Below are 15,192 nucleotides of genomic sequence, written 5' to 3'. Positions count from 1 at the left end.
CCGTACTGTACTGCCTGTAGATCTACTGTATTGTACTGCCTGTAGGTCTACTGTATTGTACTGCCTGTAGATATACTGCACTGTACTGCCTGTAGGTCTACTGTATTGTACTGCCTGTAGGTCTACTGCACTGTACTGCCTGTAGGTCTACTTTACATTACTGCCTTTAGGTCTACTTTACTGTACTGCCTGTATGTCTACCGTACTGTACTGCCTGTAGATCTACTGTATTGTACTGCCTGTAGGTCTACTGTATTGTACTGCCTGTATATATACTGTACTGTACTGCCTGTAGGTCTACTGTACTGTACTGCCTGTAGGTCTACTGTATTGTACTGCCTGTATATATACTGTACTGTACTGCCTGTAGGTCTACTGTATTGTACTGCCTGTAGGTCTACTGTACTGTACTGCCTGTGAACTCTCTACAATCTCAACCCACTATCCTGGATTTGACTCCTTTCCTTCCCAGTCAGGAATGAGAAAATACCCCACACATTTTTTTTCTGAGAAGTTACCACTTAGATATGATAATTTTAAAATTATTTTTATGTTTTGGAATTACATATACTAAGGCTTTTGTGTACATTCTATAGCAGTATAGAATGGGAATGTGGTCGTGCGTTTGTGCAATTCATAGACACTGCAGTAAATAAAACAGAATAAAAACATCTGTCTTGTCCAGGACCGGTGTCTACACAGATCGATGCACTACAGTCAATCAGAGCTACAGTAGACCTATATACAAACAAGCCATTTGCTACACAGCTTCCATTTTTCACTTTGAACTGGACTCTGTGTGTTTACAGGCAGTTGCAACAGCGTGACTTTAGATCATTGGAACATATTCGCCAAAAGCAACAAAATACATCTGAATGGATTTCTGCAAATATGTAAACACCACAGGAATCCTCTTACATTTGGGAACTTTACAGACCTATATATCAAACAACCATGAAAAGGTAGTTTCTCTCTCCCTCAGTTATGCACATCAACAACAACAATCAACCAATCACATTTTTTTATAAAGCCATTTTGCATCAGCAGATGTCACAAAGTGCTATACAGAAACACAGCCTAACACCCCAAACAGGAAGTAATGCAGATGTAGAAGCACGGTGGCTAGGAAAAACTCCACAGAAAGGCAGGAACCTAGGAAGAAATCTAGAAAGGAACCAGGCTCTCAGGGGTGGCCAGTCCTCTTCTGGCTGTGCCGGGTGGAGATTATAACAGTACATGGCCAAGATGTTCAAACATTCATAGATTAATAATAATAATCACAGTGGTTTTAGAGGGTACAACAGGTCAGCACCTCAGGAGTGAATGTCAGTTGGCTTTTCATAGCAGAGCATTCAGAGTTCGAGACAGCAGCTGCGCTAGAGAGAGAGAGATAGTAGAAAACAGCAGGTCTGGGACAAGGTAGCACGTCCGGTGAACAGGTCAGGGTTCCATAGCTGCAGGCAGAACAGTTGAAACTGGAGCAGCAGCATAACCAGGTGGACTGGGGACAGCAAGGAGTCATCAGGCCAGGTAGTCCTGAGGCATGGTCCTAGGTCCCATGTCCTCCAGGAGGGGAGGGAGAGGGAGAGGGAGAGGGAGAAAATTAGAGGGAGCATACTTAAATTCACACAGGACACCAGATAAGACAGGATAATTACACCAGATTTAACAGACTGACCCTAGCCCCCGACACATAAACTATTGCAGCATAGATACAAGGAGGCTGAGACAGGAGGGGTCGGGAGACACTGTGGCCCCATCCGATGATACCCCCGGACAGGGCCAACCAGGCAGGATATAACCCCACCCACTTTGCCAAAGCACAGCTCCCACACCACTTGAGGGATATGCGCATACCACCAAATGACTACCCTGAGACAAGGCTGAGTATAGCCCACGAAGATCTCCTCCAATGCACGAGCCCGAGGGGGCGCCAACCCGGACAGGAAGATCACGTCAGTGACTCAACCCACTCAAGTGACGCACCCCATACTAGGGACGGCATGGAAGAGCACTAGTAAGCCAGTGACTCAGGCCCCATAATAGGGTCAGAGGCAGAAAATCTGGTTCATCGCCAGTGCCTTTCCGTTCACCTTCGCAGATGAGTCTTCAGTAAAGACTTAAAGGTTGAGGCCGAGTCTGTGTCTCTCACATGGATAGGCAGACCATTCCATAACCATTGAGCTCTATAGGAGAAAGCCCTGTCTCCAGCTGTTTGCTTAGAAATTCTAGGGACAATAAGGAGGCCTGCGTCTTGTGACCGTAGCGTACGTGTATGTATGTACGGCAGGACCAAATCGGAGAGATAGGTAGGAGCAAGCCCATGTAATGCTTTGTAGGTTAGTAGTAAAACTTGAAATCAGCCCTAGCCTTAACAGGATGCCAGAGAGGCTAGCATTGGAGTAATATGATCACATTTGTTGGTTCTAGACAAGATTCTAGCAGCCGTGTTTAGCACTAACTAAAATGTATTTAGTGCTTTATCCGGATAGCTGGAAAGTAGAGCATTGCAGTAGTCTAATCTAGTGGTGACAAAAGCATGGATTAGCTCTTCTGCATCATTTTTGGACAAAACGTTTCTGTTTTTTGTAATGTTACGAAAATGGAAAAGAGATGTCCTTGAAATATTCTTGACATGTTCATCAAAAGAGAGATCAGGGTCCAGAGTAACGCCCAGGTCCTTCACAGTTTTATTTGAGACAACTATTCAGTCAATCAAGATGAATTGTCAGATCCAACAGAAGATCTCTTTGTTTCTTGGGACCTAAAACTAGCATCTCTGTCTTGTCCGAGTTTAAAAGTAAAAAGCAAGATCAACAACTAATGCTAGCCAGAACAAGACGAGCAAAAATCTAACGAAGGAACATTAGATAAACCCTCTCAAACTTTTTCAGCTAGTTGGCCGTCAAAAATGCACTGATAAACAATGGGGAATTGTAGCCTCCTCGTCCTTCTGCAGCTTGCCTCCCAATGCATGCTAGTCCAAACAAAGCACCCAAGCTAACTGGCTAAAGTTATCTAGCTTGCTAGCTAGCTACTTCCAGACACAAATGAGTGAACACCTCACTCCGACCATTTTACTTGCCGTAGCAGAGCTGGTTAGGCTGTTTCTAGAGTGTTCTTGACTACCTACTACTTTCCTTGCCTTCGTTTACTGACACCGGTCATATTCAGCAGGTGTTGCGCATTCGTAAATTAATCAGTTGTTCTGCGCTCTGACACGGTCAGATGAGAGTTCTCTGAAATTGGAGTAGATAGCCAGAGTGAATTTGCAATCGCAAGAGATATGCTAACTGTATAACAGTCATTCAAGTTCTCGCTAGATAACCAAATGACACCTGTATATTTAGCTGTGTATAGCCACCAAAAAAACGATATCAGGGGAAAAAGTCAGTCACTCACACACTCCTCCAATGACAAGGACATGATATTCTCCTAGCAGCTAGCTAGCTAGCTATCTAGCTAACGTTAGGCACCGTGTTTTTAGCTTGCTACATAAATAGATACCTGGTTTGCATACCCATTGTTGCCTTAGTTAGCATTTACTGGTAGGTATCATACGTTTAAACGTCTTTCCTACCCTATTGGCTACCAATGTCATTCTTCTGTGAGCTGCTCCGTGCCAAAACCAGTTGAGAGCTGCACAATCTTGCTGCCTGCAGATGATATTCCGCTGAAACTAGGCTGTGTGCTGCACGCATGTGAATATATTTCACGTGCTTTGTGATTGTGTAGGCTACTTTGTGCAAGATTTCTCTATTGTACTCAATGGCGACCCGTAATTCAGAGCAGGTGGAGCAGAGCGCCATGTTTTGAGCCCTACCTGTTTAGCCATGTTATTTTGGCAGTAATACTTGTCACATATCAGTTTAAAAACAATGTAAAAAATATGTTTTTTTGAGTTAATAAACATGGTCTCTTTTTTGCTTTCTACAGTAAGGCAGCTCCAAAATGTAGGTGTTTCAGCCTAGCTCAGTGCTTTCTGTGGTGGTGGATCAGCCAGAGGGAAAATACGGAGCGTAGGGGTTGGTAATGTTCTCTAGTTGCGCATTGATTGTCTCAGTGTTTTGTCACTCTAGGGGACACTACATCACTGCAAGATCTACAGGTAGAGCTCTAAAATTCAAGCCCCTTTGGTGCTGCCATTAGAAGTGCCCATCCAAGAAGGCTCAAGGTCATTGACCACAGATAAAATGATGTCAAATCACATTATATCTACCGTAGCTTTGATTGGACTGATCACGTCAACAACATACTTTCAAAATCTTAGCTAGAAAGCTAACAGTCATCATCATGAATCAAGTCGACTGGCAAATCCTTTTCAATACTTGTCATATGAAGCGAAATTATGAAGAGAATTTACAGTGAGGGAAAAAAGTATTTGATCCCCTGCTGATTTTGTACGTTTGCTCACTGACAAAGAAATGATCAGTCTATAATTTTAATGTTAGGTTTATTTGAACAGTGAGAGACAGAATAACAACAAAAAAATCCAGAAAAACACATGTCAAAAATGTTATAAATTGATTTGCATTTTAATGAGGGAAATAAGTATTTGACCCCCTCTCAATCAGAAAGATTTCTGGCTCCCAGGTGTCTTTTATACAGGTAACGAGCTGAGATTAGGAGCACACTCTTAAAGGGAGTGCTCCTAATCTCAGCTTGTTACCTATATAAAAGACATCTGTCCGCAGAAGCAATCAATCAATCAGATTCCAAACTCTCCACCATGGCCAAGACCAAAGAGCTCTCCAAGGTTGTCAGGGACAAGATTGTAGACCTACACAAGGCTGGAATGGGCTTCAAGACCATCGCCAAGCAGCTGGGTGAGAAGGTGACAACAGTTGGTGCGATTATTCGCAAATGGAAGAAACGCAAAATAACTGTCAATCTCCCTCGGCCTGGGGCTCCATGCAAGATCTCACCTCGTGGAGCTGCAATGATCATGAGAACGGTGAAGAATCAGCCCAGAACTACACGGGAGGATCTTGTCAATGATCTCAAGGCAGCTGGGACCATAGTCACTAAGAAAACAATTGGTAACACACTACACCGTGAAGGACTGAAATCCTGCAGCGCCTGCAAGGTCCCCCTGCTCAAAAAAGCACATATACATCCCCGTCTGAAGTTTGCCAATGGTGAAAGTGTTGTGGTCAGATGAGACCAAAATGGAGCTCTTTGGCATCAACTCAACTCGCCATGTTTGGATGAGGAAGAATGCTGCCTATGACCCCAAGAACACCATCCCCACCGTCAAACATGGAGGTGGAAACATTATGCTTTGGGGGTGTTTTTCTACTAATGGGACAGGACAACTTCACAGCATCAAAGGGACGATGGACGGGGCCATGTACCGTCAAATCTTTCAGCCAGGGCATTGAAAATGGGTTGTGGATGGTTATTCCAGCATGACAATGACCCAAAACACACGGCCAAGTCAACAAAGGAGTGGCTCAAGAAGAAGCACATTAAGGTCCTGGAGTGGCCTAGCCAGTCTCCAGACCTTAATCCCATAGAAAATATGTGGAGGGAGCTGAAGGTTCGAGTTGCCAAACGTCAGCCTCGAAACCTTAATGACTTGGAGAAGATCTGCAAAGAGGAGTGGGACAAAATCCCTCCTGAGATGTGTGCAAACCTGGTGGCCAACTACACGAAACGTCTGACCTCTGTGATTGCCAACAAGGGTTTTGCCACCAAGTACTAAGTCATGTTTTGCAGAGGGGTCAAATACTTATTTCCCTCATTAAAATGCAAATCAATTTACAACATTTTTGACATGCATTTTTCTGGGTTTATTTGTTGTTATTCTGTCTCTCACTGTTCAAATAAACCTACCATTAAAATTATAGACTGATCATTTCTTTGTCAGTGGGCAAACGTACAAAATCAGCAGGGGATCAAATACTTTTTTCCCTCTCTGTATAGCTAAAATGTATCGGTGCTCATCGGCCATTGGACATAAACATAAAAATAAAAAAAAGTTGGAAATCGCAAATTCAACAATGAGTGGTTAGGAAGGAATCAGTGGCTAACTGCATGCGTTGCAAAGCAATCACTAGCCTGCTATTCAGTGGAGTGGGTGTGTGGTCCAAGTCTGGGATTAAGGGTCTCTTTTCCACGCTATCCTACAGCTATTGTACTGTATGCAGTAATCATATGCCTATGAACCAGAGTTACACTGTTATCAATGAGGTGGTGTGCCCTAGTAGGAAATCCACTGTGTGCAGCTCACCCTGCACTAACATAAATAACATGAGCATTTCTACTTCTACTGAGCTTCCCAGCAAAGCAATGAAAACAATCAAGCATCCCAGAAAAGTGTTAAAAATAGCCCACGTTAACATATTTAGCCTAAGAAACCAGGCTAATGAAATCAATAGTTTGCTAGTAACAGATGACATTCACATTCTGACAATCTCTAAAACTCACTTAGATAATACCTTTGATGATACAGTGGTAACAATACATGGTTATAACATCTACAGAAAATGCAGAAATGACAAATATTCAGAAGTACATTCCTGTAAAGCTTAGAGAGAATCTCATGTTAAAGTAATATGGCTAAAGCTCCTCTAAGGCCCAGTCTGGTGGGAAGCTGCTGTAGACCACCAAGTGCTAACAGTCAGCATCTGGATAACATGTGTGAAATGCTTGATAATGTACAGTTGAAGTCGGAAGGTTACATACACCTTAGCCAAATACATTTAAACTCAGTTTTTCACAATTCCTGACATTTAATCCTTGTAAAAATTCCCTGTCTTAGGTCAGTTAGGATCACCACTTTATTTTAAGAATGTGAAATGTCAGAATAATAGTAGAGAGAATGATTTATTTCAGCTTTTATTTCTTTCATCACATTCCCAGTGGGTCAGAAGTTTACATACACTCAATTAGTATTTGGTAGCGTTGCCTTTAAATTGTTTAACTTGGGTCAAACGTTTCGGGTAGCCTTCCACAAGCTTCCCACAATAAATTGGATGAATTTTGGCCCATTCCTCCTGACAGAGCTGGTGTAAATGAGTCAGGTTTGTAAGCCTCCTTGCTCACACACACCTTTTCAGTTCTGCCCACACATTTTCTATAGGATTGATGTCAGGGCTTTGTGACGGCCACTCCAATACCTTGACTTTGTTGTCCTTAAGCCATTTGGCCAAAACTTTGGAAGTATGCTTGGGGTCATTGTCCATTTGGAAGAGCCATTTGCAACCAAGTATGCTTGGATGCCATCTATTTTGTGAAGTGCACCAGTCCCTCCTGCAGCAAAGCACCCCAACAGCATGATGCTGCCACCCCCATGCTTCACGGTTGGGATGGTGTTCTCCGGCTTGCAAGCACCCCCTTTTTCCTCCAAACATTACGATGGTCATTATGGCCAAACAGTTCTATTTTTGTTTCATCAGACCAGAGGACATTTCTCCAAAAAGTACAATCTTTGTCCCCATGTGCAGTTGCAAACCGTAGTCTGGCTTTTTTATGGTGGTTTTGGAGCAGTGGCTTCTTCCTTGCTGAGGGGCCTTTCAGGTTATGTCGATATAGGACTAGTTTTACAGTGGATATAGATACTTTTGTACCTGTTTCCTCCAGCATCTTCACAAGGTCCTTTGATGTTGTTCTGGGATTAATTTGCACTTTTCGCACCAAAGTACGTTCATCTCTAGGAGACAGAACGCGTCTCCTTCCTGAGCGGTATGACGGCTTCGTGGTCCCATGCTGTTTATACTTGCGTACTATTGTTTGTACAGATGAACGTGGTACCTTCAGGTGTTTGGAAATTGCTCCCAAGGATGAACCAGACTTGTGGAGGTCTACACATTTTTTTCAGAGATCTTGGCTGATTTCTTTGGATTTTCCCATGATGTCAAGCAAAGAGGCACTGAGTTTGAAGGTAGGCCTTGAAATACATCCACAGGTACACCTCCAATTGACTCAAGTGATGTCAATTAGCCTATCAGAAGCTTCTAAAGCCATGACATCATTTTTTGGAATTTTCCAAGCTGTTTAAAGGCAAAGTCAACTTAGTGCATGTAAACTTCTGACCCAAAGTAGATGTCCTAACCGACTTGCCAAAACTATCGTTTGTTGACAAGAAATGTGTGGAGTGGTTGAAAAACGAGTTTTAATGACTCCTACCTAAGTGTATGTAAACTTCCGACTTCAACTGTATGTGATATCAACAGAGAGGTACAGTTGAAGTCGGAAGTTCTCTTCACAATCTCCAAGTCAAGAACAGACTATGGGAGGCGCACAGTACTACATAGAGCTATGGCTACATGGAACTCTATTCCACATCAGGTAACTGATGCAAGCAGTAGAATCAGATTTAAAAACAGATAAAAATACACCTTATGGAACAGCGGGGACTGTGAAGAGACACACATACACATGATGAGACACGTACTCTACACACACGTACACATGGATGTTGTGTTGTAAATATGTGAGAGTGTAGTAGTGGCCTGAGGGAACACACTAAATGTATTTGGTAAAGTGTAGTCTCCTGAGTGGCGCAGTGGTCTAAGGCACTGCATCGCAGTGCTAGCTGTGCCACTAGAGATCCTGGTTCGATTCCAGGCTCTGTCGCAGCCGGCTGCGACCGGGAGACTCATGGGCGGCGCACAATTGGCCTAGCGTTGTCCAGGGTAGGGGAGGGAATAGCCGGCAGGGATGTAGCTCAGTTGATAGAGCATGGCGTTTGCAACGCCAGGGTTGTGGGTTCGATTCCCACGGTGGACCAGTTTGAAAAAAATAAATATATATATATATGTATTCACTAACTGTAAGTCGCTCTGGATAAGAGCGTCTGCTAAATGACTAAAATGTAAATGTAAAAATGTGTTATTAAATGTATTGTTATGTAATAGTTTAAATTGTATATAACTGAATTAATGTTGATGGACCCCAAAAGAGTAGCTGCTGCCAAGGGGATCCTTAACAAATGCAAATACTATGTACCTTTATGATGTCACTATGCTGTACCTTTATGATGTCAATATGCCTCTGCACCTTAATGTCACTATGCACCTGCACCTTGATGTCACTATGCACCTGTACCTTTATGATGTCACTATGCCCCTGTATCTTTATGATGTCACTGTGCCCCTGTACCTTGATTTCACTATGCCCCTGTACCGTTATGATGTCATTATGCCCCTGCACCTTGATGTCACTATGCCCCTGTACCTTAATGTCACTATGCACCTGCACCTTGATGTCACTATGCACCTGTACCTTTATGATGTCACTATGCCCCTGTACCTTTATGATGTCACTAGGCCCCTGCACCTTGATGTCACTATGCCCCTGTACCTTAATGTCACTATGCCCCTGTACCTTAATGTCACTATGCACCTGCACCTTGATGTCACTATGCCCCTGTACCTTTATGATGTCACTATGCACCTGTACCTTTATGATGTCACTAGGCCCCTGTACCTTTATGATGTCACTATGCCCCTGTACTTTTATGATGCCACTATGCCCCTGTACCTTTTATGATGTCACTATGCCCCTGCACTACACTTTCCAACCTCCCTAGTCTCAAGCCCCTACCCATGCTAGTGACACAGTCCTGTCTAACTCTAACACTAACTGCTCTCAAACCCCTGGCTTTGTGAACACTTCCAACCCTACATGTTTACAACCTCTTCACACCCCTAATGCCTGTAGGTCTACTGTACTGTACTGCCTGTAGGTCTACTGTATTGTACTGCCTGTTGGTCTACTGTATTGTACTGCCTGTAGATATACTGCACTGTACTGCCTGTAGGTCTACTGTATTGTACTGCCTGTAGGTCTACTGCACTGTACTGCCTGTAGATATACTGTATTGTACTGCCTGTTGGTCTACTGTACTGTACTGCCTGTGAACTCTCTACAACCTCAACCCACTATCCTGGACTTGACTCCTTATTTCCTTCCCAGTCAGGAATGAGAAAGAGCAAATGACCACATAACAGAGTAAACCCTGGTAAATCCATGCACCTGTCAAACCGCTGTTAACTTCCCTGGAGATCTAATCGACTGTATTACACAGCAGCCTCTTGACATTCAACACTGACACAATAGAACTGAATTCCCCCTTGAATTCAGAAGAACACGTGGGGGCGGACTTGAAGCTGAAAGACGAGACAGAGTTTGGTCGTGAGAGCTGACTCCTGTTATATCAGTGGTGGTGATGTTTGATAGAAGCTGAGTCACACAATAAATATTGCATACATATTTGTATTTATTATGGATCTCTTCCTGGGGTCCAGCAAAATTAAGGCAGTTTATACAATTTTAAAAACATGACAATACATTCACAGGTTTCACAAAACACTGTGTGCCCTCAGGCCCCTACTCCACCACTACCACATATCTACAGTACAAAATCCATGTGTACGTGTGTGTATAGTGCGTATGTTATCGTGTGTGTGTGTGTATGCATGTGTCTGTGCCTATGTTGGTGTTGCTTCACAGTCCCCGCTGTTCCATAAGGTGTATTTTTATCTTTTTTTAAAAAATCTAATTTTACTGCTTGCGTCAGTTACTTGATGTGGTAAAAATGTATGCACACATGACTGTAAGTCGCTTTGGATAAAAGTGTCTGCTAAATGGCATATTATTATTATTATTATATTATATTATAGTCATGGTTCTATGTAGTGGCCTCCCATAGTCTACACACCAGAGGCTTTAAACTGTGCAGCATGTCGTCCCTTCCACGTAGTCCATTATTTCCAGTCTGCATTCATCCCTTACATATATTACATACATAGGCTTTATATATAGAGAATTACTAGCTAATTCCTCAGTGACTAGGTAACGCCTGCTGTACAGTACTGTCCCCCTCTGTGTACAGTGTTTTTATTTCAAAATAGAAGTTACAGCGTTAGGTAACTACCTGATCTTATTCCCTTGGAGTTACTATTGAATAATGACTATGGACAGTATTGACAATGGATATCATGTTTTAGAGACCCTGAGCACCAGGATAGTTATTTCATACAGTACATTTTCTGAATATAGGGTCATTATTCAAGGGGTCATCATCGGTCATCTAAAGGATGTGTCCACACTATAAATGTTTGTTTTGATCACAATTAAAAACGCAATTAACAACAAGATCTTATGATTTTCAGACAAAAAAATATGTTTTGTTTATGAAATACAAAGCAGACCTTTGACTCTATGGACCTCTAGTGGTTTAAAACCGTACACACCACAACAAGAGATCTAGCGGTTTAAAACCGTACACACCACAACAAGAGATCTAGTGGTTTAAAACCGTACACACCACAACAAGAGCTTAAGTTGTATTTTATTTTAACTGACACATTTTAGTGTTGTGTCTATTTAAAAATGCAGGGTTTGCCAGTACAGATAAAACAACTCATGGTCATGGACATGATCTATAGCAGATGCCTAGCTGTAACATAGCTGTCATTGTGGTTCTGTAGTCATTCAACACAGCTACTGGGTGACTAGACTTCTAATCACTTCCTCTCCAAGGTTTGCATGGATGGGAGTACCCGGAGGGACCAAACCTGGAGCCTTTGTAACATGACTTTGACAGTAAGCATTTGCAGGCATAATCTGACCATGTAGTGTACCGTTATACAGAGAATAAATGTCTATTCACAAAACAAAAGTCTGATGCTTTCTTTCTTTCTTTCTTACTTTATTCTGTTTTAATGAATAATGTGCAGTACATATACAGTGGCTTGCGAAAGTATTCACCCCCCCCTTGGCATTTTTCCTATTTTGTTGCCTTACAACCTGGAATTAAAATGGATTTTTGGGGGGTTTGTATCATTTGATATACACAACATGCCTACCGCTTTGAAGATACAAAATATTTTTTGGGTGAAACACACAAGAATTATGACAAAACAAACAGAAAACTTGAGCTTGCATAACTATTCACCCCCCCCCCCCCCATTTTGTTTCTCTACAAACCTAGGATATTTAATAGCATGGCTAATATGTGTCATAGAAAAAACACTGGCACACAAAGATAGATTAATTGAGCTATAGTAAACCACATCACAACTGTTACTTAAAAAACCTAATACCTCTCCTACCCAGCAATGGGTGGTGAGTCTGGTGACTGACATTTACTGACTTGATGTTCCCAAAAGCTACCATATAAGAACCATTGTAAAAAAAATAAAAAAAATCCCAACAGCCCTTCCTAATAAGTGCACAGCTAAAAATGATCCCTTTGAAAACATTTGAATAAGACTGTTGTTTAAAGGTGCAATCTGTTTGATCTCAATGTGAATTGCTGCCAGGTTATAGGACACACAGTAAATCAATAATTAAATGATGACAACGGAAATAACAGATTTAAATCTAGAATATCAAGGCGTTGGTGCAACACTTTCAACATTACCACCAATCACTTCTTTAGGTTATTTTTTGCTGGTCTCAAAATTAGATTTTAACAATGGATGTCCAAGAGCGGTTCTGAGTTGAGACAGTTGCTCTAGACCCCTAAGAAAGTGATCAAGTACTCTGGATATGCCTGACAGTCGTGGAAGACTACGAACTCGGTTGGATCAGATGGGTCGTTTGTCGTACTGTCATAGCGCCGAATCGTTGAATCGCCTTTCAATGGAGGTTCTAGCATCCCCTCTTTTCCCTGTGTGAAGTGTCCAGTCAGAACACGACACAGGTACATAAACTTCCTCCCTTCGCCATCCGGTTTTGAGTATGTGTCATCAGCAGAGTAGCTGGCATTGACTGCGAAGTAGGTGCCTCTTCCATATAGTGCATCTGTAGAAAGATTATGACACATTACTGACACTATTACCATAGAAGAGAGAAACACAAGCTAAATATAAGGATTCTTGAAAAGTTATATAAAGTTCTACTTGAGCCAAGACTTTCCTGTTTTGGACTTTATCCTTTGGCACATCTTACCATTTTTTCCAGCGTAGCTCCGATTGAAACCATGGTCGTTGATGTGACCTATGGTTGTGTGGCTGGTTGCATGGAAAAGACGTCTCTCATTGATCATGCCATCATTCCTGCCGTCAATGTCTTGTTTCTTGATCTGGAAGTTTTTCCACAGGTTTGGGTTCTGGATCCTTTCAATCTAAGGGAAGGAGAAAAACACACATATTACAGTAATTGGCAAGACATTCAATAACCTCCAATACCTTGGCTTACACACAGCTGCACATTTACAGTTATAACTACTAACGAAGTCACTTTAGAACAAGAGGTACCTCAATGATAGTATTGCCTGGACAAGAAGCCTGGAACAGGCGTAGGACTTCATCATGCTCTGCGCTTCCTGGCTGGATTTGGTAGCGCCGGACAGAGTTGGTGGCTGGCATGGCTTGCCAATCCTGAGGGAGGTTATCCTGTTGCTCTGGAGATAACAATATAAGATCAGTCATAGGGCCAATGACAACTTCATTACAGGAGGCTTTTAAAATATTACTTTACATCACACGCCCATTTCCACATAATGCTCTGAGTACAGAGTCAAGTAGAATGTAAGATCATAGTACCTGGTAAGCCTACGGTGGTTATCCACTGCTGAAGTTGCGGATAGGTGTCATTCACATCACTTTCTTTGAGAGTATCAAGGAACTGGAGACTTGTTGTTTCTTTTTTGCCAAGGATCTTATCAATCAGTTTGATGACTTTCTCCTCTGGCTCTTGGACACTCATAAGGCTTTGATACTCCCTGTCTTTGATAATGCTTTTACAATGCAGATGTTGAAGAATGAAGGATGGATCTGATCGAAGCCAGTCAATGAGTTTCACCTTATTTTCCGTTATTTTCCGCATTGCAGGCCCCTAAAAAAGCATTAAAAAATGTAACGTTTCAGCTGTGAAATAATATTTATACGCACAGTATGATAGTAATTGACCTTCTGTCAGTTTGAGCACATGCCCACACCAAAGCTCTGTGCACGGCCCTGTACAATACACAGGTTTAAGCCCAAATTACAAGGTGATTACCCTGTAAGAAGTTTACAGACAATGTAAGAAAGCATGCTTTGGTTTTGTGTACCTAGCCATAGTCTCTTATTAGCATTTGTGTCCCAAAAACAATGCAAATCAATATCCCCAATATTAAAAATGTATTTGCATTTCGCGTCCAAATCACCATCAAGCGTCTATTTTTTTTTTTGTCTGCTCTCGCTCAAGCAATGGTACTTTCAAATGATTTGGACCTGAAGCGTGTAAAATGCTCATATTGAGGATATTGACTTTCGTTGGATTTAGCCCACAAATTATAAAAAGAGACTGTGGCCATGTACACAAAACCAGAGCATGGATTGCTGTCTTTAAACTAATTACAGCGTAAGGAAACCACGCTGTAATATAGTGATTTGGGTCAACTAACCTTTTGACTTCCTCTTAGTTACAGACGCTGAAGAGGAAAATAACTTACTACTAGGACGCAGAAGAAGGAAAATAGCTTACTACTAGGATGCAGAAGAGGATAATAGCTTACCACAAGGACACAGAAGAAGGAAAATAACTTACTACTAGGACGCAGAAGAAGGAAAATAACTTACTACTAGGATGCAGAAGAGGATAATAGCTTACCACAAGGACACAGAAGAAGGAAAATAACTTACTTCATGATTAGCCATGTCTCAGTACAGGATGTGGAATAAACGACTAACTTTAAGTGTTTATTCTAACAGTCGACTTGAAAACGTTCAACGTGGCAGGCAGAAAATGACAGAGGCTGACTGGTGATTCACTTTCACTTTAGTAATATATGCTCCTCCTTGTTCAGGAAGCACTTATAGCTAATAGCAAAGATGTACAGTCAAAACCTTAACCATGCAGAAGTACACGATTGCAAATAAGTTAACCGTTTCAAATATATTGGCAACAGATTGGCTTACGGGTGAGACTAAGCTCTTTGTCAGTGCAATATCTACACACATTCATGACGTCATTGTATCCAGTTTTATTAGGATTCGTTTTTCTTTACTTGACTTTTAATATTGAAGCAAGATTAGAGTGTTTTCTGATGTTTTGTGTTCACAGGTTATGAGGGTCATATGGGTGATGCCTGATGGACATACTGTAGTGTACCAGAGCCATATATTTATGGCGCGTTCACACTGCACCTTAGACCGGGGCTAAGCGAGTGTTCACGCACACTTGCACATTCTAAGTTGGGCTAGCAGCAGCCTTAACCCAGGGTTAGCTGGCCCCTCCTAACAGGGTGGAACC

General features: G+C 42.0%; 1 protein-coding gene across 1 annotated transcript; it reads right to left on the bottom strand.

Annotated features, from left to right (window-relative positions):
• Positions 1-11,282: 11,282 nt before the first annotated feature.
• LOC311143465 (protein mono-ADP-ribosyltransferase PARP15-like) lies at positions 11,283-14,701 on the bottom strand. The gene is made up of 5 exons (XM_084179281.1): positions 14,583-14,701; positions 13,500-13,791; positions 13,212-13,357; positions 12,904-13,078; positions 11,283-12,756 (listed from the first exon to the last, which is right to left on the bottom strand). The coding sequence occupies exons 1-5, from the start codon at positions 14,595-14,597 to the stop codon at positions 12,467-12,469; spliced, it is 918 nt and encodes a 305-aa protein (XP_084035407.1). The 5' UTR covers positions 14,598-14,701; the 3' UTR covers positions 11,283-12,466.
• Between the last annotated feature and the right edge of the window lie 491 nt (positions 14,702-15,192).

Source organism: Coregonus lavaretus, assembly GCF_964263955.1.
Source record: "Coregonus lavaretus genome assembly, chromosome: 16".
In the NCBI taxonomy this organism is placed as follows: Eukaryota; Metazoa; Chordata; class Actinopteri; order Salmoniformes; family Salmonidae; genus Coregonus; species Coregonus lavaretus.
The sequence above is the reverse complement of the archived record's forward strand: the minus strand, read 5'-3'. Positions and strand labels throughout refer to the sequence as shown.

What these genes read in the sequence shown, in the direction of transcription:
- LOC311143465 (XM_084179281.1), bottom strand. An exon ending in AACCACCGTAGGCTTACCAG is followed by an intron (nt 13,358 to 13,499) that starts GTACTATGATCT and finishes TGTTATCTCCAG; the next exon opens with AGCAACAGGATAACCTCCCT. An exon ending in GAGCTACGCTGGAAAAAATG is followed by an intron (nt 12,757 to 12,903) that starts GTAAGATGTGCC and finishes ATCTTTCTACAG; the next exon opens with ATGCACTATATGGAAGAGGC.